The sequence below is a fragment of the Mixophyes fleayi genome, chromosome 6, assembly GCF_038048845.1.
Source record: "Mixophyes fleayi isolate aMixFle1 chromosome 6, aMixFle1.hap1, whole genome shotgun sequence".
Classification (NCBI taxonomy): Eukaryota; Metazoa; Chordata; class Amphibia; order Anura; family Limnodynastidae; genus Mixophyes; species Mixophyes fleayi.
Genome location: NC_134407.1, coordinates 19455965 through 19479825, shown reverse-complemented (window position 1 = coordinate 19479825; position 23861 = coordinate 19455965). Strand labels below are relative to the sequence as shown.

The 23861-nt window shown below is 41.6% G+C and overlaps 1 protein-coding gene across 2 annotated transcripts in view; it reads left to right on the top strand.

Annotated features, from left to right (window-relative positions):
- The window catches only part of DNMBP (dynamin binding protein), a 97953-nt gene that overhangs the window by 39466 nt on the left and 34626 nt on the right, over positions 1-23861 (top strand). The window contains exon 1 of one of the 2 annotated variants that reach the window (XM_075215966.1): positions 15961-17691. The exons of the other annotated variant lie outside the window; for it this stretch is intronic. Within the exon in view, the coding sequence (XP_075072067.1) occupies positions 16215-17691 (1477 nt within the window). The 5' untranslated portion in view covers positions 15961-16214. Of the gene's footprint in view, positions 1-15960; positions 17692-23861 lie in introns of those variants that run through there. 2 annotated transcript variants of the gene reach the window in all.

Here is a 23861-nt window from a genome sequence, read left to right as displayed (position 1 = left end):
TATATATATACTATGGGGAGACGTATGTGGGGTTAGACGTGTGTGATTTCTGCACTAAGTGGGATTTTCTCACAAAGTGGACGAAAATGCACAGTTAGACAACACAGTTGGACAAACATTGGACTACATTTGACTTGCTTTTACTCCCAGCAATAAGCAACATCTGCCACAGCCTACTTCTGCACTACTTGTCTATTTATATGGAATACTGCTAAGAGGTAATTCTTAAAATACCCTTGCTTTTTGCTTTTACCCCTTTTATCACAATGTTTCACAAATTGCTTTTCTTAGTCTCATTTCATGGCATGATCTTTAGGACTGTGTCATCTTTCACCCCTCCACCAACACACAAATTTGTTCATATTTCACCTGCATTACTCCACTCACCTCTATTTAACACCCATGAACTGTTGTCCTATTTATTATCTCTAACAAGTACAGCCTCCACCTGTCGCCAGAAAATAAAAGGCCACACATCTTACAATCCCCTTGCCTATCTTTCGCTCACTCTGCTTCTATTAGCTGGTGATATATCACCTAATCCAGGTCCCCCACACTCCTCACACACACATACATCGGAACACTACCGTTCTATAGCAAACCTCAAACACATCACCTGTCTACCCTCTCTTCCCAAGTCCTTTAAATGTGCCCTTTGGAATGCACGATCTGTTTGTAACAAACTTACCTCCGCTCATGATCTCTTCCTCTCAAAAAACCTCAACCTTCTGGCAATAACAGAAACATGGCTCATGCAATCAGACACTGCCTCACCTGCAGCACTTTCACATGGTGGCCTCCATCTCACCCACACCTCCAGACCTGAAGGCAGACAAGGAGGTGGGGTTGGACTACTTCTCTCCCCACAGTGCACATACACAGTTCTACCAAATGTCCCATCACTCACGTTCACATCTTTTGAAGTACATGCTATTCGCATTTTTAATCCATTCTCCCTACGTGTTGCGGTGATCTATCGTCCCCCTGGAGCACACCAACAATTTATTGAGGATTTCTCTGCATGGCTCCCTCACTTCTTATCTTCAGACATCCCCACCATCATCATGGGTGACTTCAACATCCCCATTCATAACCCACCTTCCAAAGCTGCTTCCAAACTACTCTCTCTAACATCCTCACTTGACCTCTCCCAGTGGATTGAATCATCTACTCATAAGGATGGCCACTGCCTTGATCTTGTTTTCTCTAGACTATGCTCAGTTTCTAATTTTATTAATACACCCTTCCCCCTCTCGGATCATCACCTTATCAGCTACACTCTCACCCCCACTGCTCTAACCTCTCTACTGTCTAACTCTACCAAGCCTCCTCATACTCGTAGAAATCTTAATTCTATTAATCTTCAACAATTTTCCACCTCTCTCCAACACCTTCTCTCCCCTATCTCTACATTCTCATCCCCTGAGATGGCAGTACCTCATTTTCACCTAACCTTAGCAACGGCCCTTGATCAAGTGGCTCCAGCGACACTTCATACTACACGTCGACTTCGATGTCAACCGTGGCACACCAAAGCAACACGAAATCTTCAAAAACTGTCCCGTAAAGCAGAACGTCACTGGCGTAAATCTCGAAGCTCTAATGACTTCTTCACATATACTTCTGTCTACCACTCCTATCGAAATGCTCTGGACACTGCAAAACAAACATACTTTCAATCTCTTATCTATGCTCAGGCTTCTAACCCCAAACGCCTTTTCAATACATTTAATCATCTTCTCAATCCTCCCACCCCGAACCCTCCATCTACTATCAGTGCTCAGGATCTTGCTACCTACTTCAAGGACAAGATTGATAAGATCAGACTAGAAATGGTATCCTCCTCCTCAACAAGCCATCAGCTCATTTCCTTCCCACTACCCTCTGACACCCTTTCTTCATTTGACCCCACAAATGAAGAGGAAATTTCTACGCTCTTCTTATCTTCCTACTCTACCTCCTGTCCTCTTGATCCTATTCCCTCGCAAATTGGTAGATCCCTGTCTTCTGTGCTCATTTCACCTCTAACTCAAATCTGTAATCTCTCACTCTCTACTGGCATCTTTCCATCACTATACAAGCATGCAGTGATTACTCCTATTCTAAAAAAACAAAACTCCGACCCAAACTCTCTCTCAAATTACCGTCCCATCTCTCAGCTCCCTTGCCCCTCCAAGCTTCTAGAGAGACTTGCCTACACTCGCCTCACACGCTTTCTTTCCGCAAACAACCTGTTGGATCCTCTTCAGTCTGGCTTTCGTTCTCAACACTCCACAGAGACTGCGCTGACCAAGGTTGTTAATGATCTGATCACTGCTAAGACTGAACGCCATTACTCTCTCCTAATTCTCCTGGATCTCTCGGCTGCATTTGACACCGTTGACCACTCTCTTCTCATACAAACGCTGCAATCCCTAGGTCTTCAAGACACAGTTCTATCCTGGTTCTCATCTTACCTCTCTAATCGCTCTTTCACTGTTAATTTCTCTGGAGCCACATCTGCTCCGCTTCCCCTATCAGTTGGAGTACCACAAGGCTCGGTGCTAGGTCCTCTGCTGTTCTCTATCTATACCGCTTCTCTTGGAAATCTAATAAGTTCCTTTGGCTTTCAGTATCATCTCTATGCGGATGATACCCAAATCTATCTATCCTCTCCTGATATCTCGACATCTGTGTTGTCCCGTGTAACTGACTGTCTTTCTGCCATTTCATCTTGGATGTCCTCTCGTCAACTCAAACTTAATCTTTCTAAAACAGAGTTAATAATATTCCCACCCGCCAACAAGAGCATACCTGACATTTCTATCTCTGTTGATAACATGACCATAAATCCCACCCCACAAGCTCGCTGCCTAGGTGTAATCCTTGATTCACGCCTATCCTTTGTTCCCCACATTGACTCTATATCTAAATCATGTTACATACATCTAAAGAACATTTCCAGAATCCGCACATATCTCACACAAGACACTGCTAAAACCTTAATTCATGCACTAATCATCTCCCGCATTGACTATTGCAATTCCCTCCTTACTGGTCTTCCCAAAAACAGACTCAAACCCCTAAAATCTATTTTGCATGCTTCGGCAAGACTGATTTTCCTTGCAAATAGCTATTCCTCTGTTGAATCACTCTGTATGTCTCTACACTGGCTGCCTGTCTTCTACCGAATCCAATATAAAATACTTTTACTAACCTACAAGGCCATCAACAAAGCTGCACCAACATACATCTCCTCTCTTGTCTCAAAATATCTCCCAACTCGGCAACTCCGTTCTGCAAAAGATCTGCGTCTCTCATCCACCCTCATTACATCCTCCCATTCCCGGTTACAGGACTTTTTTCGGGCTGCACCCACTCTATGGAACTCTCTCCCTCGCACAATAAGACTCTCCTCTGTTCTACAAACTTTCAAGCGTTCTCTGAAAACCTACCTATTCAGACAAGCTTATAATATTCCTCAACCACCATCTTAACCTCACTACCTTTAGCCTGTTACACAATTTCACACAAGACAACTACCCCCGGACCAACATTGTTGTGTGACAGGATCATTTAGCTTATGAGTCACCCTACCTTTGCAGTCTGGCTGGGCCAAGATGCAAAATGTATACTTAACCTCATGTGTCAATCTCCCATTGTCCCATAGATTGTAAGCTTGCGAGCAGGGCCTTCTCACCTCTTTGTCTGTTTTACCCAGTTTGTTTATTAGTTTATTACGTTTGTCCCCAATTGTAAAGCGCTACGGAATATGTTGGCGCTATATAAATAAATGATGATGATGATGATGAGATATATATATATATATATATATATATATATATATATATATATATATATATAATATAAACAAAAATATAATATAACAAAATGTATATTGAATATATATATATATATATATATATATTCAATATACATTTTGTTATATTATATTTTTGTTTATATTATAAGTGTCAGTGTTGCTACAGCTGCTCATGAAGAGGTCTAGTCTGAAAGTGTTACATAATATCAGAAATGAAGTGTATTTGGGCCACCGATTAACATCGTTCAAGTGCTACATCGTCATCATCATCATCATCACCATTCATTTATATAGCGCCACTAATTCCGCAGCGCTGTACAGAGAACTCATTCACATCAGTCCCTGCCCCATTGGAGCTTACAGTCTAAATTCCCTAATATACACACACACACACACACACACACACACAAGACAGAGAGACTAGGGTCAATTTTTATAGCAGCCAATTAACCTACCAGTATGTTTTTGGAGTATGGGAGGAAACCGGAGCACCTGGAGGAAACCCACTCAAACACGGGGAGAACATACAAACTCCACACAGATAAGGCCATGGTCGGGATTTGAACTCATGACCCCAGTGCTGTGGGGCAGAAGTGCTAACCACTGAGCCACCGTGCTGACCTTGATTTAGCTTCCTGTATTAGGAAGAACTCCCCCCGGAATGCAGTGTCACCCCCTCAGCCTGCTGCCAGTGAGAGGCCTCTGTTTGTTACTATACATGACTGGCTGCAGAATGTGACCCAGGCCTCTCCCTCCTTATGACCCCTCGGCCTCCACAGCTGGTGAGAGATTACCATGTGTGAGCTGTAATACCTTGATGTGCTCCCATAGAAACCGCTGCCATTCCTCAACCTGACACCGGGGGCAGCGTTACACTTCTTAACCATTTATTGTGTTGTTAGAGAGCAGGTCGGTCTTGCACCACTTTTTGTTGTACAGTGATACATTGTATACGTGCCACATTCTTGTCCATTTTGTAATGAGCTCATATGTTATCTGTTAGAAACACGAGCGTTCCAGACCTGATCATTTAACTTTGTTGTTTTCTTTAACTCTTGTAACTTTCCAGGTCATTAACTTTTTGTTAAGTTTTAAACACTTTTTTTAATATTTAAGTGCATAATTATTCTCACCGCCCTAATTCAAAAGAAACTCAAAAAGGAGCAGATATTATTTAGTTATTGAGCTGAATGTGATTTATACATAATCCATTTTATTTTTTTAAAATTGATGTTTTTTGTGTTGCATGTAATAAATTTATGCCTTTGACAACTGTGGTCACTATAGAAGGGATAAGTCTCTTAATGATTCCGTTGTCTCAGTTGGTGCACCACCCACTAGATGAGAGAGCTGTATTGTGCGCAGTCGGCTGAAAGAGACTATCAACATTTGGCCAATAGCGTTCACTGGAGTTTTAATGCAGGTGGGGGGTGTACAATCCCTGTTAACTGTTGCTTAGGTGAGTGAAGGATAAATCTAAATCGTAGATTGTAATTTGACCGAACGTTTGGAGGCCAGATTGTCTTAAGGTGTAAGAAACTTTCCTGGCGCTACCAAGCAGAAAGTTTTCAAAGATCTGTCAGTCAGTTGTACTTTCTGAGGGACAAAACATACAGGTTTAAAATAAAATCCATTTAGGCTAGTTATAGGTAGCACTTATGTTCCCATTGTAGTAGGTTAATTTGCTTCTATCATTGACCCTAGTTTCTCTCTCTCTCCCTCTCCTCTAAGCCCCAATGGGGCAGGGCCTGATGTGAACGAGTTCGCTGTACAGCGCTGCAAAATTAGTGGCGCTATATAAATAAATGGTGATTACGATGTGCTGTAGCCATTTAGCTATAATGTTAAAGTAAATTACATGCAGAGACTAACATTAAAAGGAGATAACAGGAGGGAGAGCTCAGGACGAATCCCAGTGCTCCGATCATTGTGGTCTTGGACAAGTCACACTCACAAAAATAATCATAGTCGGGTCAATTGGACACGGGAACTGCCTGGACTAGGGCAGCATGGTGGCACAGTGATTAGCATTGCTACCTTAGTGCTGGGGCCATGGGTTCAATTCCAACCAGGGCCCTTAACTGTATGTAGTTTGTATGTTTCTCCTGGTGATTAGGTAGGTTTCCTCTGGGTGCTCTGGTTTCCCCAAGTCCAAAAACACTGGTAAGTTAATTGGCTTCTGACAAAGTTAACCGTAATGTGTGTGTGTGTGTGTGTGTGTTTCTGTGTTGTATGGTATAGATAGATTGTAAGCTCCACCGGGGCAGGGACGGATATGAATGATTAAATTATTCTCTACAACGCTGCTTAATATGTAGGAGCTGTGATTTCGGCAAAAAAAACAAAAACCTTTTATGTACTCCCAAGTGACAGTTTTAATTCCAAGCGTTGTTGGAATGCACGGGGCGTGTATTATTACAGTTACTACGGTAATTTTAATATGGATTTTTGCTTGCGGATCAGGGAGCTGTGAGCAAAAATCAGTGTTGAAATTACCATAGTAACTGTAATATAGAGCAGCAATTACAGTAGTAATCCCCCCCCCCCCCCCCCCCAATAGTTCAACTTCCCTATCGTAGGCACAGAAACGCACACATACCAGGGCAGTTTAGGCGGACACCAATTAGCATACCAGTATGTGCTTGGGTCGTGGGAGATAACTCCTAGACAGTATATACAAAATACCTAGATACACAGCCTCGCATGGAGAGGAAGGGAGACTGGTTAAGCAAGAAGTTTAAAGCATAAAAAACAGCTAAGGGCGTTGCTGGTTTCTCAAGCAAGCGGGGGGCCCAGAACCACAATCACGCTCAACACATTGGTTGTCAAAGTGAACATATACGCACGGATATTAGGAGTCCACACAAGTTGTTGTTTTTTTTTAAGCTGTGCTGTAAATGCGACAGGAACCAGAAATAGAGCACAATATTATTATTTGTATTAATAATATTTATTATCCTTTTTATTGATATAGATCCTGCATATAAAGCTCTTTATCACCCAAGCACTGGGAGAAGATATACAATCCACACAGATAGGGCTCTGGTCTGACTCAAATCCATGACCCCAGAATAAATGGTCTAAAAATAAATATATATATATATATATATATATATATATATATATATATATATATATATATATATATATATATATATATATATAGATTTATTTATTTAAAAATATTAAAAACAAAAGCATTTTTCAGTGATTTTTATGTCCTCGTCATCCTGAGATGGCCGTAACAGCGCAAGTATAGCAGTGACGCACAAAGCGCCATGATGAATGTTAGAGGCTTCTCCGTACAAAAGCAAGGGCGAGCTATTTCCACCCTATTCTTTATTTTAGATAATAAACTGTCCCATAATACCCCAGATTAATGTTAAACACACCAAGGGCTAGATTTACTAAACTGCGGGTTTGGAAAAGTGGAGATGTTGCCTATAGCAACCAATCAGATTCTAGCTTTCATTTATTTAGTACATTCTACAAAATGACAGCTTGGATCTGATTGGTTGCTATAGGCAACATCTCCACTTTTTCAAACCCAGCAGTTTAGTAAATATACCCCCAAATATTAAACCAAATTCAAGTGAACGTGAAATCCCTCAAAAATAATCGTACAATCCAGATTCAGACCCATTATACTAAAAAAAACAAAACATCAAAATATATAATGACCAAACGATCCAGATTTGAACCCGAAATTAATTTTAACACCCCCCCCCCCCATGAATTTAAAGCCCTAAAAAGTAATATATTAACCCTGAAGTACTGTAAATAATAAGCTTATCCAATAAATGTAAATAGCCAAATGTGCGGTTGCTGCCCTGGCGCTTATAGGGTTAACTTGCTAGGCGAAGTGGAGGGGGGATACAGCCCCCCCACCACACACTTGGTGATGGACAGCTTCACATCACAGCTCTGTATTTGCAGGGGCTGGGAGGTACGGGACAGAGAGAGGAGAATCCTTACTGCGTTGTTGTATGCTGCAGCGATGCCTGACTAATGGAAGGAACGGATGTTAGAATAAAGTGATAGATAATCAATAATATACGATTACCACCATTCCGACACCGAGGAGAGGAGTCCTACACCTAAAATGCGAATGTCTGAATAAACGACTTTAATGTAAGCAGACTTGCCTCCAAACCCACGCTGTAGATCTCCGATCTCGGCGGGATGCTGACCGCAAGTTATTCCGAACAGACTAGACTTTCACGTCATCGCGACCCGTATTAATTTTAATTTAAAGCGGCAATGTCAGGACCCCGCAGGTTAAGTGTTTAAACACGACATTGCCGCTTTAAATTAAAATGAATACAGGTCGCGATGACGTGAAAGTCTAGTGTCGGACACCTGTCTGGGAATAACTTGCGGTTAACATCCTGCTGCGATCGGAGATCTACAGCGTCGGTGTGGAAGTAAGTCTGATTATATTAAAATAGTTTTTTCAGACATTTTAAGTGTAGGACTCCTCGCTGTCGGAATTTTCCGCACCGTTAAAGTGTACCCAACCCGTAGTAATACAGTACATGTCTTAGTTATGCAAAATACTGTACTGTATATAGGACTGCATATGTTAAAGTATATATATTATATTTTAAAGTTTATTTTACTGTATAAATCAGGTTTTTCATAGAAAGTTCATATTATATATCTATATACAGTTTACATGCTGGAGCAAACTGAACAAAATAAAACAGTGTGGTCAACTGCAAATGACCTAGTGCAGGTCTGGCTAACCTGCGGCTCTCCACATTTGCCAGTAGATAGCCAGCTAATAGCTAGTAGGGCATGCTGGGACTTGTAGTTTCATAACACTCAGAGAGACACAGGTTAACCAGGCCTGACCTACTGCCTTGTGTTCCTCGTTTTACTTGAGGCTACAGCTCTGTGTAAAACGTATGTGTATTAAAATAAAAACAGAGTATAATTACTGTGAAGTTCAACGGTTGTTATTGTGTGAGAGGAGACGTCCGTACAGCAGACGATCCACTTGAGAGCTTAGTGAAGGCTGTGTGTCGTGCCGTGTTCCTATCCACACATGTCGGCAGCACACAGCTGGTGACATGTCTCACACTACAAGCTGACACGCTTTTAGTGTGAGACATAGGAATGCCTGTTGGGTGTATGTGCACGCTGCTAGTCATGTCTAGGGCTGGTCCTCTAAGGTCACATATCTCTTACATGATTATATCTTTCAGTGAAACCTGTCAGAGGTCTCACACCTATCCTTCATCACACCTATCCTTCATCACACTTATCCTTCACACTCCATGATCCTTACGTGTAATCCTGTCAGTTCATTGTGACACACAGAAATCTTCATCTTGTTGTTTTGTTTTGATGATTTGTTTACATCCTTTGCTTCTGTCTTTGTATGGTGTATCTGTTGTTTACACACAATGGGAGCAGCCATTTTGAAAGCTGTGACGATATTCATGTACTAGGAATTAGTCACTGAGTCATGAAGCTTACAGTCTAGTTTTCGGCAGAGGAGGGCCAAATGAGTTGTTCAGCGTTACCGTGACAGGTGTGTGGGAGGAGAGAGGTGCGTCGTTTTGGGACAAGAACTTACGGAAAAATAGAGCAGCCACGTCATCTGGCTGTGGGGGTGATGCTAAAATGACACAAATTGTCGGCTAATGGTGTCATTGAGGCCCCTGTTACGCCAAATTCACTAGAAGTTGGCGAGATCCAGGACAAAGGCCTACTCTCCCTGGGGTCCAGGAGGGCTAGCTGAAATTCGGGAGTCTCCCGGACATCCCAGGAGAGTAAGCAAATATGTTGTGCTGATGTTCATGATCGGAGCACAGTGTATAACTTGAATTTTTAACACTTTGGACAAAAAAGAAAACTGAGGCCCCCTCAACTGTATTCAAAATAACCTATAATATTCATTATCCTGTGCCGCCATTCAGCTCTGCACCCTGGGCAGTCGCTTCTCTCGTACAGCCCCAGTTACTGTCCTGTCAGCACAGACCTTGCTAGTGTTTAAAATAAATATATAATAAACAAAAAAGTGTCTACCCCCTTAAACCCCCGTCCCCCTCTCCCAAAAAATGGTGCCAGCGCTGATATCTTGTGCTGTTAGCGGCAATATTGCAAGGAAGCTGCCAGCGCCAGGCTATGACGTGCTGCGCTGATGACCCCATATCGTGGGTTTCCCCTACCATAATTCCAGCCAGCCCTAGCCTGTTCAGTATGGTGTTCTTCCCATACCTCTGGGGCAGTGGGTGTAATTGATTAAATCAGTATCAGTATTGGTTAAATCAGCTGGTATACCTAAACCGTTTGGGTGTGGTACAAGCACCAGTATGCCCTGGCATCCAGTGACTGCTGGGTCCAATAGTGCACCTGTGAAAACAAACAAACAAGAAAGTAAAATAAACACGTAGACACAATGACAAAAGTACCTTTATTAAAAATACCCTCAATCACCAATTTCTCTCACCAGAAAAATCCTGGGGGGATCCTCTTCTTTCCTCCAGGTCGTAAATTCCTTCGGGGGGAAAAAAACCAACAAAATATATAGGAAACTGTGGACGTGTTTCTGTTCTCTGGTCTGCAGGCATTGAAAAAAAAAAATGAATTGAACCTTTTAATTGTCCTCATTGAAAATTAGTATTAGATCCAGCTGAAATGTCCAATTTTGCACCTTGCCAAAAACATGTTGCCAAGAGGGAGAGGTGGTGGACCCGTTAAAAATGTGTGGACGTTTTAGAGTGTGTAGGGGGCTTGTTCTAGATCAACTCTTGCCGTGTAAAAATAATGCTACCCAGTATTTTGTGTGATGCCTGCAAAAGCAGCCAGTATCCCCCCCCCCCACCTGCATGGCCTTATCTGTGTGGAGTTTGTATGTTCTCCCCGTGTTTGCTTGGGTTTCCTCCGGGTGCTCCGGTTTCCTCTCACACTCCAAAAACATACTGGTAGGTTTATTGGCTGCTAACAAAAATTGACCCTAGTCTCTCTGTGCGTGCGTGTGTGTGTGTGTGTGTGTGTGTGTTAGTATATTAGGGAATTTAGACTGTAAGCCCCAATGGGGCAGGGACTGATGTGAAGGAATTTTCTGTACAGCGCTGCGGAATTAGTGGCGCTATATAAATAAATGGTGATGATGATGAATAAAAGAATGTGTATGTACCCTTGGATTGCAGCATGCTTTGTCCAGGTGAAAATATGTATCCTGTAGCTGGACTCTAAATGAGGCTCCTTATCTCTACATTTCTCTCATCCATTAAATAGGAGCTGTCTGTGCTCCCTCCTCGCCTCTCCCTTTAACTTTGAAACAAGTGCCGAGCTGTATTTTAAGGATTGGTCATCTGCTAAGGAACCAGTTGGGTGTGTTGTGTTCTCTAAAGATTTGTTGCATTTTTCCCCTTTATTTGACCACTGCTTTTATGCTACACACACTCCCTTCTTTTCCTGCGTCTGACATGGATTTATACATTGCTGTTAATACTATCCTGCAGATACTAAGCTACCCTGTAGTTAGACTGTGTTCTCTCGTCAACCCGATCCTCCTCACAGCCTCTAAAGGGGACACAGGTATTGTGTGTGTCACAGACCAGCGTGCATGCTCTGCTAGCCCGGGAAATTGCAGGTTGTACATCGATCGGACCCTTAAATTATTCTGCTTAGAACATGTTTTTACTGTACTTATTATCTACATTGCCTTTCTTGTCATGGTTTTGTTTTTTATGGTTTGTTTGAGATTCAATTAAGAGTCAAAGGAAAATACATGTTACTGTGGAAAATATCATTTAACATACAAATTGTTAACTGTTGAAATTAGTACGTAATCAGATATATGTTATTAGATCCATCAGAGAAATTAAGTTACTTTGTCTCTTCTAGTCTGACATTATATTTCAGTTTTGGAATCGTACTAATTTGAGTATCTTCTGAGATGTTTACAAATGTTTAGCTAAGTGTTCCTGCTCTTCACATACTAATCATTCATTGATAAGAGCCCTTTAACGCTCACCTGTCACTGACACACAGTGGCGGCTGTGATTTTTGGGGCTGCACCAATATCCATGAAGCTGCATCCTGTCATTTCACTAGGGAATAGTGACATAGCCGAGGGATATATGGCAGTTTAGTTACACTTTAAGAGCAAGCAAATGTTTCATTTTTGCAGTTTGCATATATATGTGACGTTCGAGTGGAGTCTAGGAGAGAAAATTTGTAGACTCTCAGCGGCGCACGGAGGATTGTCGGGGGGTTTCCCCCACCGACCCAAAAAAAACCCAAAAAACCGAGAGAGAGCTGCAGCAGCTCCGTTTCGCCAGCACTGTCCTATACAGCAGCCGCGTCGCTGTCTAAGAAGCGTCTGCGGCAGTGCTGTATACAATACAGCACCGCCGCGGACGCTTCTTTGACAGCGCCGCGGCTGCTGTATAGGACAGTGGCCACTTAGTAAGCGCAGGGGGGTTTCTAGAGACCCAGAAACCCCCCCTGCGTGCGCCACTGACTCTGATGGGACTAGAGATGCTCAGGCTCGGTTCCCCGAGAACCGAACACACCCGAACTTAGCAGATCTAAGCCAGCTCGGTACTTTTGCGCGTCCTCTGTATTGAAAACGAGGCAAAACGTCATCGTTACACCGTCGGCTCTCACACGTTTTGGATTCCTTTTTAAGACCCAACAGTGGGTGGTAGGGAGGATGGGCCTAAGGATAAATTCCTTCTTGCACCATTTTTCTTTTCTGCCACTGCTGTGTGCCAATGTGTCCTAGATATGGTAGGAACTGCCGTGTGTTTGTGTCATTGCTCTGTCGCTTACCATCCAGCCAGGTCGCAGAAGTATTTGTCCAAAAGTGTATCAAAATAATATTGTGACCTGTGAGGTGGTCAAAATTGACTGCAAATGACTTGAAATTAGTGTTATTGAGTTTAATAATAATAATGTAGGAACGAAAAAAAGAACAAAATCATGTGATTTTGGCATATTTAAGGAATTTTTCTAAAAAACACAGATCCAAAACCAAAACACACGAGGGTGGATTTACCAAAACCAGTTCACAGGGGTCAGTGAGCATCTCTAGATGGACGTGTTGGGCAGATTGGGGGCATTCTTTGAAAATTAGAATGAAGTGGCAAAAGAAATTCTCTTTTTATCGGGCGGGATTACATCAATGAGCTTGTGATGGTGGAGAAGGAACTTTCCCGTTTTACAGTCTTTTTTCCCACAAAAGAACTTGAATTCTCTGGCTGGTCAGAGGTGCTGGAAACCCATCTCCTAACCTATATTGCAGCTTCTCGTACCACTTTTGCATAACTAGGCGCACTTCGACTAATGTAAAAAAAAACAACTTGAAACTACTAAAAGTAACGCCTATACTGAAGACCGTTCCAATGTTGTTGTTCTAATTTATTTAAGACCTAAATGATGATAAAGTGAGCAGTATGTTAAGAGGAAAACTGACAAATTGAAATGGAAATAGGATGGACTTTTACGTTGAACTTTTTGTAGTGACGTTTTTACGGTGTCGTCTATGAGCAGAGCATCCGTATACCTTCAATTGTAGGTACACTTGTTTTTTTATGGGGTGTTTCCTAAGGCCAAGAAGTGGGCTTGCACCTGGAAGTGTAAAGTGCTGTCATTCCCTCTGTATGCAATGAATATAGGATACATAATGTAATGTGATTTCAACATCCCAATTCTAACACCAATGGTTGCCTGTAACCGCATTACATCAGTGAAAGTTAGAGGTGATGTGATGGGGGGGGGGGAGTGGCTGGCTACAACAGATTTGCAAAGGAAGCCTCTTAAAATGGAATTGTGCATTTAACATTAAGCACATGTAAATTGCTTACAGAAATCTCTATTATTCTTATGTATCATGTGGAACGTGATGACAAAGACACAACTTCCTTGTCTTTCATTGGAACGGAATGTAACATAGAAATCTATGTTCTGGATGATATAACGAGCATGGCACATAGCATGTGTATTTCTGCATGGAATTGTGACATAATCCGTAGCGTTAAAGCCATTAGTCCACGGCAGTAACATGGTATTATGGATTGCATTACAGAAGCTGCTTGTAAATAGATGTATTGACACGGGTACACTCACAATGCAGGTTCAGGCTAGTCTATTTCTCGGCATTGTCTCCTGGTTATGAAGAGAATAGACAGGTTGTATCTTGAACAGCTATGAGTTATGTGTGTTCAGTTGAAATTTTGTAGTGTACAATGTAGATCTACCTGCTGTGGAACTGAAAGTCCCAGCATTCCTTGTCAGCCATGCCCAGTTAGATATTGTTAAACAATAGCTGGGTACAAAGGGGGGATTCAGTTAGGTATGAGGTGTTGCCATGTGTCTGCGGAGACACATTGCGGTGGAGTTTTTTTCTCGAATCTCCGCTCATTTTTCCTCTCACACCATAGGGCAGTGTTGGCTAACCTGTGACACTCCAGGTGTTGTGAAACTACAAGTCCCAGCATGCTTTGCCAATATATAGCAGCTTATTGCTGGTATACTGGGACTTTTAGTTTCACAACACCTGGAGTGTCACAGGTTAGCCAACACACCATAGGGTATTCTAGGAGAAATTGAGCGGAGATGTTGTATCGTTTCGGCTGGCAGTGTGCGCTGTGATGTCTGGTGGCACATCGCCAGCCAATGAATTCCTTCCCAACGATTCATTGCCTGATGTAGGTTATAATTTCAAGATGTACCCGTTACCCTTTTTCCAATGAGAAAGGCATTTTGTGGGCATGAGCCTACCTTGCAACTGTCCTGATTGTGGTGGGACAGCCCCGATTTTAGGTGCGACAGTCACGCCAGTTGGCACCTTTGCCCTGACTGGCAGGATGTTGGAAGGTCCCTGCTCACAATGTTGGCAATTCAAAGGTTATTTTAGGGGAGGTTTGGGGGCAGACATAAGCATCAGTCACTTCCTTGCGCGGTGTGGCCACGCCCACTAAGTCACCTGATCACTTCCTCTTTTTGTACTGGGACCAATGTTGGGAGGTATACATGAGGCACTGAGTGTGTGTCTGCTACTCATTATGTAAAGATCTATTTGTTTTCCAGCAAAAGTATCTTTGTTTTTCTGTTGCTTTAGTTACAATCTTTGACATGTGACAACCAAAGTTAGAGCGATGGAGGTCTGTAAACGGCAATGTTAACAGCATAATATCTACAATAAAAATTCAAAGAATTTCTTTTATGACCATCCATGCCTGCTTCTATTTGTCAGATACCAAACCAACATCCTCTCTTTTTTTTCTCTCCACCAATATACCCCCAACACACTCACTGAATAAAATGGTCAGAGGTTGCAAAAGTGTTCGAACCCACAGCAAACCATTACATTGTAGCCGTCATTTTATCTGCTAGGTTTAGAAAATGAAATGCAAACACCTGATTGGTTGCCGTAGGTTACATTCTGAACTTAACATATCCGTGATTCTACTAAATCCTATGGAAGTGATTGGAAGCAGAGATTTTTTTTATTTAGCTGAACCAATGTAGGTGACAGGCCCACTTTAAATAACCCCCAATGTCAATATCAAAACAAATTTTAAACCAATATTCAATTTTTGTTTGACCTCTTGACATACCACAGAATTTATTGTCACATCATTAATCTTTAATTTAAAGTCGTTACCTCTGTACTTTTCTGACAATCATACATACACATATGTATTTGTTGTAAATGTTATATTCTATATTTTGTATTACGTTTTTATGCTCGTTAGTCAATTTATGGCTGTGCTTAGTTTTATTTAAGTGGACTCAGGCAGCGAGTCTGCTTTAAATTATGTACTTATTTAAAATCTATTTAACAACTTGGCAAAAGCGGAGCTTTGCAGCTAAGTGGATTCTTTTTTTTTTTTCTTTAGATTTCAATGTCTTGGTTTTACTTTTGTCTTTTTTTTTTTTTTTTTTTTTTTTTGTTCAGCTATTCTCATGTTTTAAGTACCAGAGCTTCTAGTCTCTCCCTCCTTGAGAGTTTAACATAACAAAGCCATTGAGCCAGTTTTTCTGCCTTGGGAAAGCCAGCCCTCACATGCAAATGAGGGAGAGGGGTACTGCCCAATCACACTCAAGGACTCATCAAGAGCCTCTGGTCATATGACACTGGTTACTAATTAATCCCGGAATCAGGTGGGAGAGGTTGCACTCATTGTGGATTGGCTATTTGAAAGTAAAGAAGGCGAAAAAAAAAAGTGAGGATTTGAGTTTCAGTGAGTAGAATAAGGAGTGTCTTCAGGTATGCTGAAAGCTGAGATAGAACTCTCTGTGGACGAAGAACAGACAGCTCAATGGATACTCTTTCTCTAGACTGTGGACGGTGTTTTCAGACTGCAGCCCTCAGGCTGGCCTGTGACCCATGGACTTGTTGTGGCAGTAGAGTGCCAGCCCAAGACTGGTAGAAGATCATATACCGAGGATGTGTGCCTTGCAGCATGAAAACTACCGGACAGCAAAGAATGGGTCTGCAGTTCCCCGGAGAGAACGCTGCCTGCAGAGCTGGGAATATGAAGATTGTCAGAACACAAGGAGACAGAGACTCTTTGAGGAAGACCGGTTGTACAGAGAGCAGCGATATGCTGATGACCACAGAAACTTGCCTTTGAGAGTGGATCACCGTTATGAGAGCCGGACGAACGACAGAGTGTCAAAAGGTTACAGACTGGCTGATGAGGATTATGACTATTACAAGAGATCCCAAGATGATGATGATGGTGGTAAGAGGAACATGGAAAGATATTATGATACCTGGGAGAACATTGGTAATAGCCCTGTTAGATATAAGGAGGACGTTGGTCGATATGGGGACAGGAGACTCCACTATGATGGCCTTAGTGATCGAAGAGAGGTGGACTATAGGAGGAAGTGTGACTTTTATAATGACGACAAATTAAATGATGACCGTTCTTATCGAGAAAGCCACCCGAGAAAGGGTGACCGATATTATGGGACAGAGATGGGGCCTTCTAGTAACCCCACACATCGGCCTTTAGAAAAGAGGTATTCAGACCAAGATGTCAGAGATTATAGGGCTTCCCCGTCCACGGATCGTAAAAGGATGGATTATGACCAACGGGATTATAGAAAGGTGAAAGATTGTCACCCTAGGGAGGAGGAAGTCCGTTCCTCTAGATATGCTGAAGTTTCAAACAGCAGAAGTAGACCCTCCGAGAGGGACTGTGTGGATTACAAAAGGGATAAAGCAGATCCTGGACTGACCTTGGGTACTTCTAAGAAGCCCAACGCACGACGTTATGATTTCATGCCTTTGGATTGTGATGAAATTGATGGTGGTGATGATGATCAAGAGCTGTTAGATCAATACATTGAAGACCGAAAGGTGGACAGAAGTCGGTCTTTAGATTTTGAAGCCGAGCCAACTAGCTCACGTAAACGCATGGCTTATGATTTTGATTACAATCCTCCTGAAGGAATTGACCTCTATATTAATAATGAGGATGTTCAAGATCAACAAATTTACAAAGACATGGACGGTCATGGCAGGGATTGTGATGGGTTTGAAAATACTGTTAAACAACAAGTAAAGAGAGACCCGTTTGGGAGTTCTTTAGAGGATCAGAGGACCGCTGAAATGAGCCTCGATCGTCTTTACAGACCAGAGAGAAGTGATGATTATTATTTTAAGGATTCTGATGGTTCTCAAAATCGGGGTTTAAGAAATGGGCCGAGCAAAGATACACAAATGGATGTGGATTATTACAAACATGGTCATTCAGGACAGAATTCATCCGAGCAAGATGATCACCCAACTCACAGGAGGTCTGAGTTAGCGCCATGTACAGATTCCATGAAAAGAAATAGCATTTATAGGAGGACCGCTCCCAGCAGTCTGCGGCACTCGGAATTTGTACAAAACAGGAGGAAAAAAAAACAAGGTAAAAACTATCTTTAAGTAAAAATATTTCCTGCGTTTAATCTGTGTTTATTTCCTTTAGCAAGGTCACTAAAACAAATACGTATAGCTTATTCTTGCAAAGGGCATAACCTTTTTTATATATCTATTTACCAAATATCTGTTTGTATTGGGCTCTTCTAATAAAAATCTATGACAAATACAGCATTTGTTCTCCATTATGGCTGCAGTATAAAGTGGACAATGCTAAATGATCTGTATTTTATCGTTCATGTTAATTTGCAACTGAAAAGGTAGAATTTATTGTGTAAAGTGGACAGTGTCAGTTCATGTTATGTGTTAAACCGGTGGCATGTAGTAATTCTGGTTTATTTGTTTTATATTCCTCGGTAGCAGGTGTTGGGAGGTACTGTCAGTGTTGCTGGGTAGTCTTGTAGTGAGGCTCCTTAACACAAAGATATGTTATTGTTTATTGAGTAATATAATACAATACATGGTCACTTTTTATAGTGGGGCAGGCCTGATTTAAATGTAGGCACACTTGTTGTTGTGCGTACTCCCTGTGGTCTGTTTTCTAACTGTACAGTTGTTACTTTATTGTATGAACGATATATATTGTTGTGTACTTTTAGCTTTTTTAATATTTTTTGTTTTTTGTCGTTAGCTTAAGGCTTGTACACGTGTGTTGGGAATACCAGCGTCTGTTGAACGTGTAGACAAAACTTTGTACTGTAAATGGTTGTAAAAAGAGCCTTCAAAACGTGTTCATGAAGCCTAGCGTGCAGCATAGTGTACTATGTACTAAAGGAGCGCTTCCATAGCAGCTCATGTTGTGTACGTGAAGCAAGCGCTTCTCAGAAAGGGTGTGTGTGTAAAGGTCAATTCGCTTACATTATTTTTTTGTTTGGAAAGCCTTCCTTAAAACTGGGTTCACCAGGCTTTAGCTATGTGCATTGAAAGCCTGATACTGATCTATACGCGACCTTAGTATTATGTTTGTGTGTCTGAATGTGTTTTTATTTAATATTTATTTGAAACCAGAGAGAGGCAACCTGCGGCTCTCCAACTATTGTGGAACGAGCATGCTCTTCCAGCTAGAGGCTGGTGGGGCATGCTGGTAATTGTAGTTCCACAAAAGCTAGTGAGCCACAGCTTGTTGGGTTTTATCAATGCAATCAAGTTTCCATTTATTTTATTTATTTTGCTTATGCACAGATATAAACTTCTCATTGATTTTCTTAGGGAGGGATATAAATATAAAGAGATAGTCAGTCTGTGTTACCTTCCCCCCACCAAACTTCTCTCTCCCTGGGTTTCACCTCTTGCCCCTTCCTCCCACTCGCCTGACATACTTTCACTGACTCCTCCCAGTCTCAAACTTTTTCTTTATAATCACAGAGTGGAGCGATGGAGATGTCAGCTTGCATCATACAATGTTTGTCAAAGGGCTGCTCCAGTGGACTTTAGTTGGTTGCAGATTACAATGAGGCGTGCAGTTTCAGTTACATGGGCCGAATGATAATGGTTGCTGAGCCGATTGTGCTTGCAGTAAAGTAATCGCTCCTAGATCTGGACTATCTGATATCCAGTGTATGACATGATCTATAGAGAGCTTCTATACATTGATGGAACCTGTAACCAGGGATTGTTGAGTTGATCCACGTACTAAGGAAATGTACTTTTCTTTGCATGTACATTTTTAATTAGTGTTGTTAATTGGCTGCTAACAAATTGACCCTAGTCTGTCTGCCTGTCCTTCTCTGCCTGTTCATCTGTGTGTGTGTGTGTGTGTGTGTGTGTGTGTGTGTGTTAGGGAATTTAGACTGTAAGCTCCCAATGGGGCAGGGACTGATGTGAATGAGTTCTCCGTACAGCGCTGCGGAATCAGTGGCGCTATATAAATAAGTGGTAAAAATAATAATAATAATTATTTACAGAATTTATAAACAAAGTAAGATTGCTAGATCTTAGATCTGCTCCGTTCACTACAAACACACACCCTCTAAATCTCCTTTCTGCTTTGGGTGTGTGATTTTGTTATGATTTGAAAAATCCTGATTTTATTGATAAGACATGATAGGGATGAAGCCGGATAACCTCAGAATTGATAGTCCTTTGTTCCTTTGGGACAACGCGGCGACTTTGCAAAGTAAACAGAAGATACACGCATACACAACATTTTTATGAACTGTAACCGAGTGATCTAAGTCAGCTGCACTAGAATATTTTGGGAAAATTCCAGATAATCTTTAAATTACCGAATAATCTACCCTTTTGTTTTCACGTCTTCGTTTACTTTGTCAACCTTGTAATTCCCTAATATATGTTTTCCCCACTGTCCGAAGCTGCGGAGCACGAGAGCATTACAAAATAGTGACAATAAAAATAATATTTTTCCTTTTAGATTTGTGCACGTGCACACGATAGATCGGGTCATAGTGACTGCACACATGCTGAGATACTGTTTATTTTCTGGGCAGACCATATCGCTGAATAATCTCTTGGATTAGATTGCATGCTTTTAGCTCATTTTATGCCATGATGGTAAATATTAATCTGAGGTCACTGGGAAGAAGGATTCCACATCAGACCACTTACTGCCCGACCACAAGGATATTTTTTTTTTTTTTACTTCAATAAATTTTTATTGAGTTTTTCAAAGTTAAATGGGGTACAGAAAAAAGAAAGGGTAACAAGCACAGTTGAGGTAACAAACAAAAGGGTAATGAAAAAAACAAAAAAAAAACAAGAGGGGGCACCCCCACGCAGGGGGGAGGGGGGGGGTCACTCAATTGAAACAGCGATCTTATAGCATGCACGTTACTTTAAGAAGCAGAAATAAAATATACACATTGGTCTTTCTCATAGTATGCCAGATGGGGAGATATTAATACCTAGGTAGCTCAGATAACACACAGGCAGAGCCTATTCGTTAGGCTGGGGTTCCTCTATGAGGGCTGCTGGGGAGGGAGAGGGTGAAGTATTTGAAGCTACTCGTGCTCTACCGGAGCCCTCTGTAACATATTCGTGCCAGCTAAACCATTTGAAAATTGGATTGGAGGCGGATGACGTATGGGGCACATCCGTTGTTTCTCCACAAGGATATTTTACTGCTGAAAACGTTGCTTTGGATCTCTTCTCTCTCTCACTCAATAAGTATCTATGGCATATTGTAAATACATAGAAACATACGTTTATATATTTATTAGCTGTCTTCCAGAGTGTTAATCTGTTATAGTCAGACATTAGGCAGAGGCTATTGGTTCGCAATCATAAATGTTCTCATAGCAATGAAGTGTTTTAGATTATGGAGAATTACATTAACTTTATTTAACCCTTGTATCATCATCATCATCATTTATTTATATAGCGCCACTGATTCCGCAGTGCTGCACAGAGAACTCATTCACATCTGTCCCTGCCCCATTGGAGCTTACAGTCTAAATTCCCTAATATAGACACACACTCACAGACAGACTCACACAGACAGAGAGGGAGACAGACAGGTAGAGACTAGAGTAAATTTTGTTAGCAACCAATTAACCTACTAGTATGTTTTTGGAGTGTGGGAGGAAACCGGAGCACCCGGAGGAAACCCACGCAAACACAGGTAGAACATACAAACTCCACACAGATAAGGCCATGGTCGGGAATTGAACTCATGACCCCAGTGCTGTGAGGCAGAAGTGCTAACCACTTCGCCACCGTGCTGTATCATCCGTATTCATACATTTGAAAGAGGATCTCTTAGAAACCAGGTATCTATTTGGACTCCTGTTTTTTGAGACCAGCTCCTTCTAATGAAGAAGAAACAGAATTCCTATATCTACATCTTTTCCAATATTTTTTTCAACCTATTTAGTTTTTTTGCAATTACTGTATATATTTCATTAATTAGGCGTCATTTGAAATTGTTTGTTTTTCCTGTGGAAACGGTGTAACCCTGAAAGCTATCACTGTGGCCCAGAGCCACATCATAGATAGGTTAATCCTGATATGTCTGGAGCTTAAAGTTGCATTATCAACTAATCATTAAATGTTACTCAAATGCTCCTTACCAGAGCCCCAGGGCAGGTCCATGCAGCCATTTTACCCAGTAGGCTCTGTCAGTCATATCTGACTACCGGGGCTGTATGATGCTGTTAAGGAAGGACCAATCAGAAGCTGCAATGACAGAGATTGAAGCTTCTGATTGGTCCTCCTGCTGTCACAAACCCCCTCTTATCCTCTGCAACTAATACCCCATTCATACAGCGCCAAAAACCTGGGTTTTTTGCCGGGACAAGCCCAGATGACCCGAGGCGCAGTATGAATGGTGTCAGGACTAATTCCTGGGTCTAATGACCCGGGAATTAGACCCAGGATGTTTGGTGGGGTAATTCCCGGGTCTGACCCTGGTCGTCTGCACTATGAATGGTGTGACCCGGGTTTTTCAACCTGGGTCTCACCAAACACAATTATAAAGTTGAAAAAAAAACAACACATCACAAGAGGAGCCAATCAGAGCTCCTCTTGTGATGTTGCCATGGAGACCCAGGCAGACTCGGGTTCAGTATGAACAGGGTCTACCCGTGGATTTCTCTCTGTCCCTCTGTCTCCCAGCAATATCCCGGGTTCATATACCCAGGATATTGCCGGGGCGGGAGTATGAAAGCGGTATAATGTTCCCGGGGGCTCTGTCATTCCTCTCTGACAACTGGGGTTGTATGACTCTGTGAAGGGAGAACCAATCAGAAGCTGCAGTCACAGAGATTGTAGCTTCTGATTGGTCCTTTCCGTTGTCAGGAACCCCCTCCTCCCACTGCACAGCCATTTTTAAATGGTCTACTTAATAATATTGCTGGTTCTATATTGTACAAATGTAGGAGCCATCCAGTGAACATATGGAACAGGTGAGTAATATTCTAACATTTAGGTGGTAATGAAAACCTATTGTATTATTGACATCCTCTTCATATAATAGTTGTGTATACCCAATATACCCAGTTTTAACCTTCTATTCTCTAAATAGCCCCTCTCTCAATTTATCAAATCAGTGGAATATAGAACTGAAGTCAGAACATGTGATTTGCTTTGTTTAAAACCTTCTATTTAATTGGGGTTTACCAGTTTCTCTCCCAGCCAAATGTATTGAGATCGTCCAGAAAATGTATGTTGTGACTTTTATTAATCTCGCCTATAAAGGAACAGAACAATGAGTGTGGCAGGCCCTATCTCATGCCTATCTGTGAAGAAATTACGTTCAGGCTCTTTAATTCTGATATTATTATAGAAAATGTTAAAGAATATGTTAATTGATAAGTAGGTTTTGTTTTCTCGTTGAAGTTTGTTTCTGTTTAAATTCCTGTAACCCTAAGATTGTATAGGCTACTTGTGGTGCAGAACGGCTATCTTCAATTGCTCTTTTAGCCTCCTCCTAAACCCGCCAATCTAGAAAGAATAGGCAGCCCCTGTCGTTGTACGGCACTGACGTTGGCCCTTTTACCCCAGATTATGGACAGGACGTTGTGACTCTTGTACACTCGGGTGATTTGTTCTGCCAATCAAATGCTTGCCACATGTCACCCAGACAGGTTCCTTCACCCTTGACAAGTATGCACCTTGTAAATGTTTTCTAATTACTCATTAAGCGGAAGTGGCTATCTCTTATGAGTAATCCTTGTCTTAAGGACAGGCTGTTTTTTATTCAGTAATTATAGAATGGTGTAAAGAATCCTGGCACTCGTCTGTTTGTTTCCTCCGTGTTACTTCCTGATGCATTCTATTCTTTCTGTAATATTATCATGGCTACTTAATTCATACTATGGTAGATATCGTTTAAATGAACTCAGGAGAATTAACCAAAGTGTATGTAAGGGTAAGTTGGTACTGTAATATATAAATATATATTGTACAGATTCCTTCATTGACTTCCTAGCTGTCTTGAGATTGACACGCACATGGAGGAACACCCTAACAAGCAGAGTAGTGTTTAAACAATATTTAAATGAAAGAGTAGTGTGGTTTTGAGCAACTGTAACCAATAATTAGGTATGTTTTTGAGAATAAATGATTATATGGATTTTGCAAATAAATTACGAGCCACAAAGCCTGACTCGCTGATTAAATAGTCTCTGTAAAGTGCTACGTAATTGTCTAACTAATTAGACTGTAAGCTCAGTGGACCTTCGGTACCTTAGAGTACGTCGGTGT